The sequence below is a fragment of the Schistocerca americana genome, chromosome 2, assembly GCF_021461395.2.
Source record: "Schistocerca americana isolate TAMUIC-IGC-003095 chromosome 2, iqSchAmer2.1, whole genome shotgun sequence".
Lineage (NCBI taxonomy): Eukaryota > Metazoa > Arthropoda > Insecta > Orthoptera > Acrididae > Schistocerca > Schistocerca americana.
Window position 1 is genome coordinate 177,525,927 of NC_060120.1, and position 16,285 is coordinate 177,542,211.

At 43.4% G+C, this 16,285-nt stretch overlaps 1 protein-coding gene across 1 annotated transcript in view; it reads left to right on the forward strand.

Moving 5' to 3' along the window:
• Positions 1 to 16,285, forward strand: part of LOC124595080 (EF-hand domain-containing protein D2 homolog) — a 290,914-nt gene that overhangs the window by 253,263 nt on the left and 21,366 nt on the right. The window contains exon 2 of the mRNA XM_047133662.1: positions 9,900 to 10,047. Within this exon, the coding sequence (XP_046989618.1) occupies positions 9,900 to 10,047 (148 nt within the window). The remainder of the gene's footprint in view (positions 1 to 9,899; positions 10,048 to 16,285) is intronic.

A 16,285-nucleotide genomic window follows, 5' to 3' on the forward strand; every position in this document is an offset into this window, starting at 1 on the left:
CTGCAGTAGGGGCGGTACGTTGTTAGCTTCCGCCTGACGGCTTCCATTTTCATTACCTTTGGACAACAGGATTAAGCTCACTGTGTGCATACCGAATAGTGGTTAATTCTGCGACCAGTAGGCAATGGAAATGAAAGCTGCCAGGTGAGTGCTAACACCAGTGTTGACCACACAGCTGCATGAAACCAGGCACAGTGCTAAAAACCATCTGATGGAGAGCCCGAAATGCTCTAAAATTGCTTCATGGATAAAGAAGCGTTTCGTGAGTGAGTGATTGCAGTTACCTGTGGTTATATTCAATATGGACATGCAGTGCGACCATCTCGTCCACAGAAAATATTTTGGTTCACTCAACACACAAATGTTGGCGAACTGAGCAAATTTGTATGTACTTACCAGTTCAGGAAATAAAGTACCATTGGCGTTAGAAGTACGTAGTTGATAACAGATACCAAGAGAAAAGTAACTCCAAAATCTGAAAATTTCCTGCGTCTGTGTATTACTGACACACACGTTTATGTAAGTTCAAAATGTCTCTGAGGACTATGGGACTTAACATATGAGGTCATCAGTCCCCTAGAACTTTAGAACTACTTAAACCTAACTAACCTAAGGACATCACACACGTCCATGCTCCAGACAGAATTCGAACCTGTGACCGTAGCAGTCGCGCGGTTCCGGACTGAAGCGCCTAGAACCGCGGCCGGCGTTAATGTAAGTGATCACGCTCATATGAGGTACTGTTTTATGACAAAAGTGGACAAATTGACAAGATACGTTTCGATAGAAGGCTGGCAACTTGCCACCTGCCTTTATTACTCCCTGATCATTTGATTCCCCTTTAAAAGTGCATTTTCGTAGCTATAAGACAAATAAACAAAGTCCAGTAACTTTGCCTTGCCAGTCTGTGAAACTAAAAGTGACCAACTACAGAAAACTCCCGTTTCCAGGGAGAAGATGTAATCTTAACTGCAGAAAATGCATCACTGGTAGCTATTGACAGAGGATAATATACTAACAAATGTTTACAGTTTGAAATCTTTCCTTTACGTGGTTCACATGACTTCAGATAAAAGCAAGAAAAATACACACTATAATTTTTATCTTATACTCTCTTTGTATAATAAACTCCCGATTCTTGAGTCGAACTCCCATGTATAAGACAGCTTAAAACTGCGTTTACTTTTTAATGAGGTAGTGTATTAAATATTTTACGTTAAACACGTAAGCGAAATAAAATTTATAAAAGGTTTGAAATCATGCGTAAAGTTTTGTTGCAAGTCACTTAAGTGATTTCGTTCTCAAATACCGGATAAATGTAGTCTTGGTATTTGTGCGCGGTATATTATGCAGCCGTGGCTGGCCGTTGTGACCGAGCGGTTCTAGGCGCTTCAGTCCGGAACCATGCGCCTGCTACGGTCGCGGGTTCGAATCCTGCCTCGGGCATGGATGTGCGTAATGTCCTTAGGTTAGTTAGGTTTAAGTAGTTCTAACTCTAGGGGACTGATGACCTCGGATGTTAAGTCCCATAGTGCTTTGAGCCATGTGAACCATTTGATTACGCTGCCTCAAGAAATACACATACACAGGCACAACAAAAATCCGAACACCAAAAAATGTGTATTATTTCCTAAGGGACCAAACTGCTGAGGTCATCGGTCCGTAGACTTGCACACTACTTAAACTAACTTCCGCTAAGAACAACACACTCTCTCTCTCTCTCTCTCTCTCTCTCTCTCTCTCTCTCTCTCTCTCTCTCTCTCACACACACACCCGCGCGCGCGAAGGACCGCGCAATCCGTGCAGGGCGCCTCAAACCGCGCGGCCACTCCGCACGGCTCCCAACACCAGGGGGGAATTGTGCGAGATAAACGAAAGTTGGTAGTCGTGTTTCTACATCTGAAAGATGACATCAAATTTCACGCCAGTCGCATGAGTGGCAACAGCAGCGCCACTAAAAAGATGCAAATCATGTTTGCTTTAAATACACGCTGTAACGGTGGTGAGCGTTAGTTACCTTTGAGACTGGACGTAGTGACTTGATGATAGTCAAGAATGCCTTTAAGGCGACAAAGACGCCGTTATCAAAAGTTCACTGGGTTTGAACGAGGTCGTATAACAGGGCTGCGAGAAGCAACATTGCAAAAAGACGAGGTAGGAATGTAGCCACTCTACATGACAACTGGCAAGTGGTCACGGGAAGGTACTGTCGCAAGAAGACCGGGTTCCGGAAGGATACGTGGCACTACACAGAGCAGCGTGATCGGTGTGGGGCTGTGACGCATGTTAACGCGTCTGCATTAGCAATCCGAGCACCAGGTTGAACCACAGTGACACAGCGAACTATTACAAATCGGTTACTTCAACGACAGCTCAGAGCCAGATGTCCTTTAGCGTGCATACCACTGAACTCAAACCATCGGCGTTTGTGATTTCAGTCGTGTCAAGGGAAAGCTTGTTGGAGAGCGGAGTGGGTGTCTGTTGCGTTTTGTGATGAAAGCCGGTTCTGGCTTGGATAGGAAAAGGGCAGCTGAGCGCCTGCAACCAACCTATCTGAGGCCTAGACACATTATATCTCCTGGAGGTATGGTCTCCCGTGGGATTTCGTATGGCAGCTGGCGCACACTCTTGATCGTCCCATGCACCCTGACTACGAATTTGTACGTGATTCGACCAGTTGTGATACCATTCCAGAGGATGTTTCCCAGCAGGATAACATTCGCCCACATAACGCTGTTGTAACCCAAAATGGTCTACAGGGTGTCGACATGCTGCCTTGATCTGTTTGATCAGCAAATATGTCTCCAATGGAGCACATATGGGACATCATCGGACAACTCCAGCGTCATCCACAACCGGCGTTAACCGTCCCAATATTGACTGACCGAGAGCAGCAGGCAGGGAATTCCATCGCATAAACTGACATTTGACACCTGTACTTCACAATGAATGCACGTTCGCATGCTTGCATTTAACATTCTTCAGGTTACACCCGTTATTAATCAACTAGCATTTCACATGGACAATGACTTTTCTCGCTCTTATATTCACCTGTGAACTTGCAACTTTAATATGTTACCTAGGAAAATGTATTCTAGAAATTCCTTACGTTTTAATTATTTCTTGATGTTAGGATTTTTTGTCTTAGTGTAGTTTATAGCCGTAATACTTTACTTACTGTGTTGAACCTTTCACATAACGAGTAGATTATGTTAATATTTTAATTTTTAAATTCGGTCACCACTTACTTACAATTTTTGTAGCCGCTGGAAACTGATAGGCATCCGACAACTGGTTCCGGGTTCCGTGCTTAGAAATAGACGCTTATTGTTAACAGTGTATGTGCTGTAGTTGACATGTTTGATTTAGTTCCATCTCCCCCTTTCACCTCTCTGTCTTTACAGCTCCTCGCCCTTCACCGTTCTCTGTCCATCATCCCCACCCTAGTAGGAGATTGATGATTCTTTCCCTTCACAGTATTTCCTTCCAGATGTTGTTGTTGTGGTCTTCAGTCCAGAGACTGGTTTGATGCAGCTCTCCTTGCTACTCTATCCTCTGCAAGGTTCATCATGTCCCAATACCTACTGCAACCTACATCCTTCCAAATCTGTTTAGTGTATTCATCTCTTGGTCTCCCTCTATGATTTTTCCCTCCACGCTGCCCTCCAATACTAAATTGGTGATCCCTTGATGCCTCAGAATATGCTCTACCAACCGATCCCTTCTTCTAGTCAAGTTGTGCCACAAATTTATCTTCTCTCCATTTCTGTTCAATACTTCCTCATTAGTTATGTGATCTAACCATCTAATCTTCAGCATTCTTCTGTAGCATCACATTTCGAAAGCTTCTATTCTCTTCTTGTCTAAACTATTTATCGTCCATGTTTCACTTCCATACATGGCTGCACTCCATACAAAAACTTTCAGAAACGACTTCCTGACACTTAAATCTATACTCGATGTTAACAAATTTCTCTTCTTCGGAAATGCTTTCTTTGCCATTGCCAGTCTACATTTTATATCCTCTCTACTTCGACCACCACCAGTTATTTTGCTCCCCAAAAAGCAAAACTCCTTTACTACTTTAAGCGTCTCATTTCCTAATCTAATTCCCTCAGCATCACCCGATTTAATTCGAGTACATTCCATTATTCTCGTTTTGCTTTTGTTGATGTTCATCTACCTTTCAAGACACTGTCCATTCCGTTCAGCTGCTCTTCCAGGTCCTTTGCTGTCTCTGACAGAATTACGTCATCCTTCCAGATAGTAAGTATTAAGTGTACCAGGTATGGTTGAAATCGATCGAGGGATTTAGGAACAGCTTTCTGCCAGCGACATTATCCGTGTACGCACATGTCACACTTCTTTAACATATTTAACACATATTTGTACACGTATTTCATCTGTATCGCTAGTTAGTTTCGTCCTGGAGTTTAGTTTTCATGCAGCTCAGTATTTATGGCGGGACATATCGTGAACCATATGTCGTACAACGATAAAATTTCGCAGGTACATAAAACGTCTTGCCGGATGCGGCAGTTTTACTACATAAACAAGGAAAATGTAGAAAGTGAATACAGTATTTGACATTTCTTTAAGAACTCAATACATTGAAAGCACTACTTAATTTCGCAGTTTTTCGAACAGGCCTCTGCGTGACGTTCTTGAGTTCACACCACAAATAAATCGTGTTGGACTGTGAAAACTTTAACTTGGCTTGGCAAGTGTCCCAAAAAATAATGCTGTGGAATGAAAGTGCTCGTATGAATGTATGCTAGCTTTTTCGTATCACCTATTTCAGACAACGCCCGCATTGCGAATAGGTGTGTGTTTCAAGTTATAGTGCCAATGTTGCATCACACGAATGACAACAGGTAAATAGAGATCGTAGCTTCTAGCTAGTCAATTCCCCCTCCACCCTCCCAACTCCTCCTGTGATACACACACGACTGGAACAAAGCAAACCCTTCAAACAGGTTCAATGATTTCTGTGTACATGTGCGTTATATGTACGGACCGAGCTAAAATGAGTGGACTTCCCATAGGCGGCGCCAGCATCGCTCATTGAGTTGGAAGTGTCGACAAAGGAGACAGATCTGACGCCGGCGAGGATCGTATAGCGGGTCATGGCGGCGCGTCCGCATGCACGGCGCGTGAATTATTCAGCAGAGAAATTTTTCCGGGGTTCCGTAGCCAGGCATTCCCGTAGTCCGGAGTCGCGCGCGCTCCTCGGCCGTATCCGTTAGCGTCCACTGGAGGACATTCACCAGCATCTCTCCCTGGCTACATGTTCAAACAGCAGAAGGCGTCTCTCTCTCTCTCTCTCTCTCTCTCTCTCTCTCTCTCTCTCTCTCTCTCTCTCTCTCTCTCTCCCTCCCCCTCCCCCTCCCCCCCTCATGCTTCTCTCCAAATTTGGGTTGAGACAGGACAGGTCCATATGAGCGGTATTGGATGATAAGTTAATCCCCCTTCTATACGGGAACGAACGTGCAACAGCGAACGGTAATTCTGTCGAACGTAAACGCTAGGCGCGCCTGAGAAAACGGCATTCGGTGGTGTTCGGTTTGCATTCTCTTCTGTTCGTTCGAGTTCTGCTAGTTGCCGCTCATCTAGCGAATCATTCAGCGCTGATAACTTTAGTCTGCTGTCTTGTCTACTTCTGTTGCTGTTCACATGAACTGCGTGAGCAAGCTGACTGAAGAAAGTAGATTTCATACGTGCTTCTGGGATTCAAAAGAAACACAGCACAAAAGTTGAAGGAAAACGAATATGATTAGTGGAAAATTGCCGAAGCACTCAAAGGTCCTGCTGGGGACATGCGAAAAGCGATAAATTCGTTAGATGCTTGCATCAGGGGGGGACTGGAGTGAATAATCATAAGCTCTGTTAATCTTTTTATTAAAAAGGAAAAAATACAAATTTCTTTGTCAGTAAAGATTATGCTGATTAAAACTGAAAATATACGAAAGACCTGATCATCGTCGCTGATTACTTTTATGGTATCTGTAATTACATGGCTGATATACCACGGTTAAGTTAGTGATTTTATAGATGAATGAATACAAACTGTTCACCCACGATAACACTGTGTGCCCTGTAGCAAACTGTAAAGGCATGCAAATGAAAACCAAAACTTATTTTATTGGCATACGTAATTTAATAAAATCACTGAAGGTAGGTAGATTAGGGTTTAACGTCCCGTCAACATGTAGGTAATTTGACACGGGGCACAACCTCGGAATGCTACACGGATCAGGAAAGAAATCGGTCGTGTCTTTTCAAAGGAACGATCGTGTCATTTGCCTGGATCGATTTAGTAAAGTCACCGAAAATCTAAATCTGGATGGCCGGTGCGGATTTGAACCGTCGTCCTTCCGAAGACGTGTCCATTGTGCTAACCACTGCGCTAAGAGGCTTAACGTGCTTCGCGTATGTCACTGCAGACACACAAAATGAGACGTAACACCTGTTTAAATGCGAAACAGTCACTACAGTAAAGTATACATCGCCAGTTCGTAACAATATGTGTTAATGCTAGCCTTTCTCTTGGTTATGTTGGTCGTCTGTAACTAGTGTTGTTATTTTAAATTTCCTCCTCAGTTACAATGCGGCTGGTCCCGGCGGAGGTTCGAGTCCTCCCTCGGGCATGGGTGTGTGTGTTTGTCCTTAGGATAATTTAGGTTAAGTAGTGTGTAAGCTTAGGGACTGATGACCTTAGCAGTTAAGTCCCATAAGATTTCACACACATTTGAACATTTTTTGAGTTGCAATGATAAGCCTGCGAAAAGCGCCAACCGAAAAAAAATCCAGAGATTTGGAAAATGCTAAGGACAGCTGGAACTGCAACACAGCTTTGAGTGCGTTACCTCCATGCGTTTGAATTCTACATACAAAGCGAGACATCTAAATTCTTACCACTTCAAAAATAGTGCGCTCGCCATGCAAAAGAATCCTCTGAATACAAAGTTTGCATCGTGTCTCAAATTTCCGCTACGAAAAACGAAGAAAAGACGCACCACGAAGGAATTATCGGAATGGAATGGAAATCGGTAGATGTGATTACATATACAATGATACAATTTTTCAATAGAACTGGATGATTTGTTCAAAAGAAAGATATTCAGAAACTGGGTAAGGCCATAACGCGTTGGTCCACCTGTGATTCCTACATAAGCTGTTATTTAACTTGGCATTGATCGGCAGAGTTGTTAGACGTTCTCCAGAGGGATATCTTGCCGAATTCTGTCCAATTGGCGCGTTAGATCGTCAGAATCCCGGATCTAGTTGGAGGGCCCTGCCCATAATGCTCCAAACTTTCACAGTTGGGGAGAGATCCGGACACCTTGCCGGCCCTGGTAGGGGTTGGCAAGGACGAAGACAAGCCGTAGAAATCTCGCCGTGTGCAGGCGGACATTATCTTGCTGAAGTGTAACAAATGGCCGAAGACGTGTCTGGAGATGCCTCAGACAGTGGTAAGATACCAACGTGACTGCCTCTCGGCACCTTGTCAGCATAACCGTACACCGACGATATTCTACTGCCCGTTTTGTTGCCCTTCATGGCAAGCCATCCGTGCCTTACGCTTCAGCAACATAATGCCCGTCCACACACGGCAAGAGCTTCTACAGCTTGTCTTCGTGCTTGCCAAACCCCAGCCTGACCAGCAAGCTCGCCGGAGCTCTCCCCAGCTGAGAACGTTTGGAGTGTTACGGGCAGGGCTCTCCAACCATCTCGGTATTTTGACGACCTAATGCGCCTGTTGGACACAATTTGGTGTGATATCCGACAACTGTGTCACTCAATGCGAAGACCAATAACTTCCTGTATAAGGGCCAGAGATGGACCAACACATTATTGACTTGCTTAATTTGCAAAGCTCTTTCTCTTAAATAAATCATCCAAATATTCTGAAATTGTAATCACTTCCTTGTCTGTACAAGTTCGTCACATCTAGCGATTTCCGTCCCAATCTGATAACTCCTTTGTGGTGAGTCGTTGGCCTTTTTTGTCCTTGGCAGAATGTATATGGTAAACAGTTTTTGATGTTGCTGAGCAACAGTCAGACAATATTCTTTAAAGGAATACATCGCCATTTGACTGTTTATTGTTTATTTAAGTACTACACTGGTTTCTTGTACTTAAACAATGAAGCAGTCGTATGGCGATATGTTCCTTTAAAAAAAATGTATACTGTGTGCCGATTATCAGCGCCGAAAAACATTAACGCAGATTTTATGGCTGTATTCGTCTTCTCGCTTTCTCTTCGGTCGCCTCTGGTGTAAGCGCTCGTTCAGCTACAAGCGAATGGTATTTAACGCTCCCTAGTTGTTCACGAATGCGCATTCGCTTGTTTTCGCTTCTATTCGCACAAATGTAAAGGGGGTTTCAGAAGATGTGATGCTTTACGTTATTACACTAAGTTATTTACGTACGAGGTGCATTCAAGTTCTAAGGCCTCCGATTTTTTTTCTAATTAACTACTCACCCAAAATCGATGAAACTGGCGTTACTTCTCGACGTAATCGCCCTGCAGACGTACATATTTTTCACAACGCTGACGCCATGATTCCATGGCAGCGGCGAAGGCTTCTTTAGGAGTCTGTTTTGACCACTGGAAAATCGCTGAGGCAATAGCAGCACGGCTGGTGAATGTGCGGCCGCGGAGAGTGTCTTTCATTGTTGGAAAAAGCCAAAAGTCACTAGGAGGCAGGTCAGGTGAGTAGGGAGCATGAGGAATCACTTCAAAGTTGTTATCACGATGAAACTGTTGCGTAACGTTAGCTCAATGTGCGGGTGCGTTGTCTTGGTGAAACAGCACACACGCAGCCCTTCCCGGACGTTTTTGTTGCAGTGCAGGAATGAATTTGTTCTTCAAAACATTTTCGTAGGATGGACCTGTTACCGTAGTGCCCTTTGGAACGCAATGGGTAAGGATTACGCCCTCGCTGTCCCAGAACGTGGACACCATCATGTTTTCAGCACTGGCGGTTACCCGAAATTTTTTTGGTGGCGGTGAATTTGTGTGCTTCCATTGAGCTGACTGGCGCTTTGTTTCTGGATTGAAAAATGGCATCCACGTCTCATCCATTGTCACAACCGACGAAAAGAAAGTCCCATTCATACTGTCGTTGCGCGTCAACATTGCTCGGCAACATGCCACACGGGCAGCCATGTGGTCGTCCGTCAGCAATCGTGGCACCCACCTGGATGACACTTTTCGCATTTTCAGGTCGTCATTCAGGATTGTGTGCGCAGAACCCACAGAAATGCCAACTCTGGAGGCGATCTGTTCAACAGTCATTCGGCGATTCCCCAAAACAATTCTCTCCACTTTCTCGATCGCGTCGTCAGACCGGCTTGTGCGAGCCCGAGGTTGTTTCGGTTTGTTGTCACACGATGTTCTGCCTTCATTAAACTGTCGCACCCACGAACGCACTTTCGACACATCCATAACTCCATCACCTCATGTCTCCTTCAACTGTCGAGGAATTTCAATTGGTTTCACACCACACAAATTCAGAAAACGAATGATTGCACGCTGTTCAAGTAAGGAAAACGTCGCCATTTTAAGTATTTAAAACAGTTCTCATTCTCGCCGCTGGCGGTAAAAGTCCATCTGCCGTACGGTGCTGCCATCTCTGGGACGTATTGACAATGAACGCGGGCTCATTTTAAAACAATGCTCATGTTTCTATCTCTTTCAGTCCGGAGAAAAAAAATCGGAGGCCTTAGAACTTTAATGCACCTCGTACATCGTAGCTGTTTGAGACTTGAAAATGTCTCGGAGCCTTGAAGTTTCATGTTACTAAGTGATTTATTTCCTGGTTGTCGCTCAGTCGCGGATCTGACCCATTCTCTACGAAGGCAGAGCACTGACGGACGTCTGTGTGGTGTTGCAGGTATGACGAGGGTGGCGACGGCTACCTGGACCTGAACGAGGTGAAGCGCATGATGGAGCGTCTGGGCGCCCCGCAGACGCACCTCAGCCTCAAGGCGATGATCAAGGAGGTCGACGAGGACGGCGACGACCGCATCAGCTTCCGGGAGGTGCGTATCCTGCTCTGCCCGGGACGGCATGCCGCCACCGGACTCTGTAGAGTGCATCAAGCCGATCCAGTTGGCAATGAGCACGCCTTTCTATTCACCGCTTTGTCTGATCGATAAAAACGACACGTCACTTGTTAAAAATGTAACAACTGATCTGTTGTTAGTGACCAAATAAAACGGCGAAGAGACTGACGCGCTCATTATTCACATAAAGGTCGCGGGCTTCCTGCTAGATTTCAACGTAAGCCACTCCACTTACGCTGATGATGAGGCCACCAGATTTTTGTAATTTTTTATGTTTGCGTTACGTGAGGCTCAAACATTAAACATTAATAATTCGACACATTTTGATATAACGTCCAAAAGAAAGTCCAGGTGCGTGTAGGACTCGCATACTGAGGGTTCTGTACAAATTTAATTATGCATATAGACAGTTCATCCATTCCGGAAATCTGAAATCTCGATCATTTTTGCCTGTTATCGACACTCATACTGGCAAGAAATCAATGCCAGGGATTCCAAGATCTTAGAGAATATTTCAATTTCATGGCGCAAACTTACGCAGGAGGCTGGCGACAATAGTTCACTACTGGCCATTACAATTGCTACACCACGAAGAAGGCGTGCTACAGACGCGAAATTTAACCGACAGCAAGAAGATGCTGTGATATGCAAATGATTATCTTTTCAGAGCATTCACACTGGTTAGCGCCGGTGGCGACACCTACAACGTGCTGGCATGAGCAAAGTTTCCAACCGATTTCTCATACACAAACAGCAGTTGACCGGCGTTGCCTGGTGAAACGTTGTTGTGATGCCTCGTGTAAGGACGAGAATTGCGTACCATCACGTTTCCGACTTTGATAAAGGTCGGATTGTAGCCTATCGCGATTGCGGTTTATCGTATCGCGACATTGCTGCTCGCGTTGGTCGAGATCCAATGACTGTTAGAGGAATATGGAATCGGTGGGTTTAGGAGGGTAATACGGAACGCCGTGCTGGATCCCAACGGCCTCGTATCACTAGCAGTCGAGATGACTGGCATCTTATCCGCATGGCTGTATTGGATCGTGCAGCCACGTCTCGATCCCTGAGTCAACAGATGGGACGTTTGCAAGACAAAAACATCTGCACGAACAGTTCGACGACGTTTACAGAAACGTGGACTATCAGCTCGGAGACCATGGCTGCGGTTACCTGTGACGCTGCATCACAGACCGGAGCGCCTGCGATGGTGTACTCAACGACGAACCTGGGTGCACGAATGGCAAAACAACATTTTTTCGGATGAATCCAGGTCCTGTTTACAGCATCATGATGGTCGCATCCGTGTTTGGCGACATCGCGGTGAACACACATTGGAAGCGTGTATTCGTCATCGCCATACTGGCGTATCAGCCGGCGTGATGGTATGGGGTGCCATTGGTTACACGTCTGTCATCTCTTGTTCGCATTGACGACACTTTGAACAGTGGACGTTACATTTCAGATGTGTTACGACCCGTGGCTCTACCCTTCATTCGATCCCTGCGAAACCCTTCATTTCAGCAGGATAATGCACGACCGCATGTTGCAGGTCCTGCAAGGCCTTTCTGGGTACAGAAAATGTTCGACTGCTGCCCTAACCAGCACATTCCCCAGATCTCTCACCAATTGAAAACGTCTGGTCAGTGGTGGCCGAGCAACTGGCTCGTCACAATACGCCAGTCACTACTCTTGATGAACTGTGGTATCGTGTTGAAGCTGCATGGGCAGCTGTACCTGTACACGCCATCCAAGCTTTGTTTGACTTGATGCCCAGATGTATCAAGGCCGTTATTATGGCCAGAGATGGTTGTTCTGGGTACTGATTTCTCAAGATCTATGCACCCAAATTGCGTGAAAATGTAATCACATGTCAGTTCTAGTATAATATATTTGTCGAATGAATACCTGTTTATCATCTGCATTTCTTCTTGGTGTAGCAATTTTATTGGCCAGTAGTGTAGTTCTGCATTCATGGTGACTAGTCGCAATGCTAAAAGTCGGACATCAGACGTGTTTCGTAATTTATCCATCAGATATCCAAGAGCCATTACTGCACATAGATATGACTCTTGACGTACGAGGGACGTTTGAAAAGTCCGTGGAAAAATAAAAACTACTCACATGTTTGGGATAAACCTTTTTTTATTTTTCGACATAGTCTCCTTTTAGACTTATACACTTCATCCAACGCTGTTGTAATTTGACGATCCCTTCCGAATAATAGGAATTGTCCAAGTCTGCAAAATAGCTATTAGTTGCTGCAATCACCTCCTTGCCTGAATAAAATCTTTGTCCCGCCAGCCATTTCTTCAAATTGGGGAACAAATAGTAGTCTGAGAGAGCCAAGTCTGGAGAATAGGGGGGATGTGAAACGAGTTGGAATCCTATTTCCAATAATTTTGCGACCACAACTGCTGAGGTGTGGGCTGGTGCATTGTTGTGATGGAAAAGGACTTTTTTGCGGTGCAATCGTCGGCGTTTTTCTTGCAGCTCGGTTTTCAAACGCTCCAATAACGATGAGTAATATGCACCTGTAATAGTTTTACCCTTTTCCAGATAGTCGATGAGGATTATCACTTGCGAACTCCAAAAGACAGTCGCCATAATCTTTCCGGCCGAAGAAATGGTCTTCACCTTTTTGGTGCAGATTCTCCCTTGGTAACCCATTTAGATTGTTCTTTGGTCTCAGGAGGATAGTAATGTGTCCATGTTTCATCCACAGTGACGAAACGACGCTTAAAGTCCTGCGGATTCTTCCTGAACAGCTGTAAACCATCCTTGCAACACTCACACGATTCCGTTTTTGGTCAAGCGTGAGCAATCGCGGAACCCATCTTGCGGACAGCTTTCTCATGTCCAAATGTTTAAGCAAAATATTATGTATCCGTTCATTCGAGATGACCACAGCACTAGGAATCTGACGCACCTTAACTCTTCTGTCATCCATCACCATATCATGGATTTTATCAATGATTTCTGGAGTCGTAACCTCCACGGGGCGTCCAGAACTTTCAGTATCGCTTGGGCCCATATGGCAACTCCGAAAATTTTTAAACCACTTGAAAACTGTTCTAATCGAAGGTGCAGAGTCACCGTAATGTTTATCAAGCTTCTCTTTAGTCTCCTGAGGCGTTTTGCCTTTCATAAAGTAATGTTTAATCACCACATGAAATTCTTTTTCGTCCATTTTTTGACAATCACTCGACTTACTTGATTCACGCGAATGCCAAACACAAAGAAATAGACCAATATGGCTGAAACTTGGTGTGCATTCTTTCCAAAGTGGCTACTAACTAAACATGACGTCGATACGCGCCTGTGGTGCCATCTCTCGGACTTTGCACGGAGTTTTTAAACGCCCCTCATTCGACTTGAAACGCCATGTGTATGTGCAGTAATCGCTCATGGATGTCCGATGATGATAAATTTTCCAGTGGTTTAAATTAATGACCTGGAGGAACAGTTAAACTGTAGTGTGAGTAAAACTGTTGAGGCAAACACGATGATGCTCTGACAGCAATTAACGATGGAATTATCTTTCGAATGAAAAACTTGCCGGTGTGTTTTATTGTGCAGGCTTTCCCAAGTTAGGCTGGAAAATCTTTTCAGCATGGTCCGAGAAAATAATACAGTTCCAGCCCTCAAATGTAAGACAGTTTTGCGACTTATTGCTGCGTCACGGTACTCGTGTTCCAGTCGCCATACAATACAGGTTTAACGTTTCTGCGTTCTGGAACATAAAAATCTGGATTGTTTTTGAAAAATGAAGAGACGATAAACGCATCAACTTTTGGGAGATTTCCGCTATTGGCCGTAACAAAATTTCTTTCCACTGTTACTTAAAAGTTGTAAACGCGTTTTCCATTTCTAATTAACTAAACCGCTTGCAGAAAATACTAGAAAACACTAACAACTTCGGCTAACACACCCGTAACATATGTGTAGCTTCGTCTTACTCCGAGCCTCTGACGTCACCTGAGCTTCAGCCAATAACGAACCGTTTACGATCATGTGACAAAATATTGAGACCTAATGATTTTTAAGCTTTAATTACATAAAAAATAAGAGGTATTTTGTAAGAATATGCTGAATTAATGTTATGATCACTCAGATTATTTAACTCTTTCCTTTTTTCAGCGGGTGAGTTGAATTGACGTAAAGTCTACAACCTAAAGTTTTACGAGACACATAATATTGCTCTCTTGGAGTAATTGGCTTGGTTTCGTATTTTCGCGACCGTATAAGTTTGGAATACTTAGGTGCACCAGTTTTTTTTCGCACTGCACATTCGGACTTCAGAATTCAATGACAGGCAGGCTCTAAGTAATTACTACAATTCAGAGTTCTTTCTGTGAAACGGCCGCAGTGGCGGCTAAACAGATATCGCGCAAGCCGGTTATTTCCTTTCACACAACAAATCACCACACTTCCACTTGGAAACTTGTCAGTAACATATTAATGAGACTAGAGGTATCAAATAATAGAACATGAGTAAATGCTCGAACGAAAATAATCATTGTCGCTTATATAAACTTACAATTATACTAACATCTTAACTGATAAAGACCAGGAGGAGGAGAGGTAACGAAGGGAGTGGCAAAATAAGTGTGTTGGACAAAAGATGGATATTGCCTTACAAAGATAACTTAGTCACTAAACTGATTAAACGTTATGATCTTGTGTTTCAGAAATGAGTCATTTTCTTTACCACACGTAGCACACTTCATAGACGGACTACTATATCCGCTTTTGAAAAACTAAAACTGAAAAAAGAACAAAATACGAATGAGTCGTGATAAATAACAATCCGAACCATATTTTTAACATAGGAAGATAACCTATTAGAATTATTTTATGAAAGATTGTCAGTAAAGGTAGTTTAGATAAAATAACAAATTTGTTAACAATATTCCACAAAATATTGATAGTCGAGGATTTATGTTTGCAATGGAAACTGTAATTTTGCAAGCAATGTGTAATTAGAACCAAGACGACGTGCATTTTTCATAAAAAGAGTAAATACGCGTTAAATAGCACATATTCGATCAATTTTATATTTAAATTATGTAGGTATTTGAATTAAACGAGAAAAATAAAATGGAAAAAAGATCACACTGAGATACGAACCACCAATCCACTGAGTACCCGATTACGATTCTCCAGCACTATCGAGTGAACCACGCGACCTGTCGAGAAAACTACCTTAATTTTAAGTGAATTAAAGTTCCTTGGAAAACTTCAGAGTCAATTTTCTCAGAGAATTTTTGGCACTTGCATCGAACTGCTTTGGATTATTGGTGAGTTGTGAACTTCACATACCGTAAATATAAGAAATTACAAAATTCGATTGGTGGGTGGTCCCCTTGGCACTATCTACCCAAAGGAATAACAAAATTGGTCAATGATGCTGCCGGAGAAACTTATATTCAGAGCATATACTAATTTCCATCCGGCCTAAATCCCGTTGTATAATCTCAACAAATGGCTGTTAGCTGCATGTTGCATGGGGTTGTAAAACTGTGAGGTGCTAGGATTCCCAGGAACAGACGTTGCTTTCATATCAGATGCACTTTATTGTTGACTAAATCCCCTCATTTCAGGTCAAAGCACTTCGCCCTTTGTCCGGCGTTTTACATGCTAGCAGATTTCATCCTTGAAGTGTGATACTCAAAGCTCTGCAAAATGCCTGTATACCGCTGAAACATTCAATAATCTTCGTAGAATTTTTGAAAGAAATTTCTGCCATTTGATTGTTAATTGTTCATTTATTTTGCACAATAATGTTTTCGCCTGCATAGCCAGTCTCAAGCGCACGTGGGAATGAAAATTAGTAAAGCATACGTATCGCGCAGGTTATGGCGTAGAAACAAGCGGTTATTACATATCTGAAAACATTATTTACATTTTAAAATATGTCTGACATGTCTGTGACATGTCATCGTCGAAAAAACATATTTCTGGTCTTATAGACAAGCTGTATTACAGGATACGAGTACATATCGAAGATACATAATACAATATGATTAACATTACGCACAATGAAAAACCATTAACACACTGTACGGCGTATTTAACAGCTAATATATTCCTGTGACCTGCTTTCATCAATTCTGTTAATCAACTGACGTTAACATATCCCAAAATAATGACAGAGATCGTAGCAAAGCGGGACCATTCTGATAGTCATATGATCTCTGCTTTACCAGAGGTA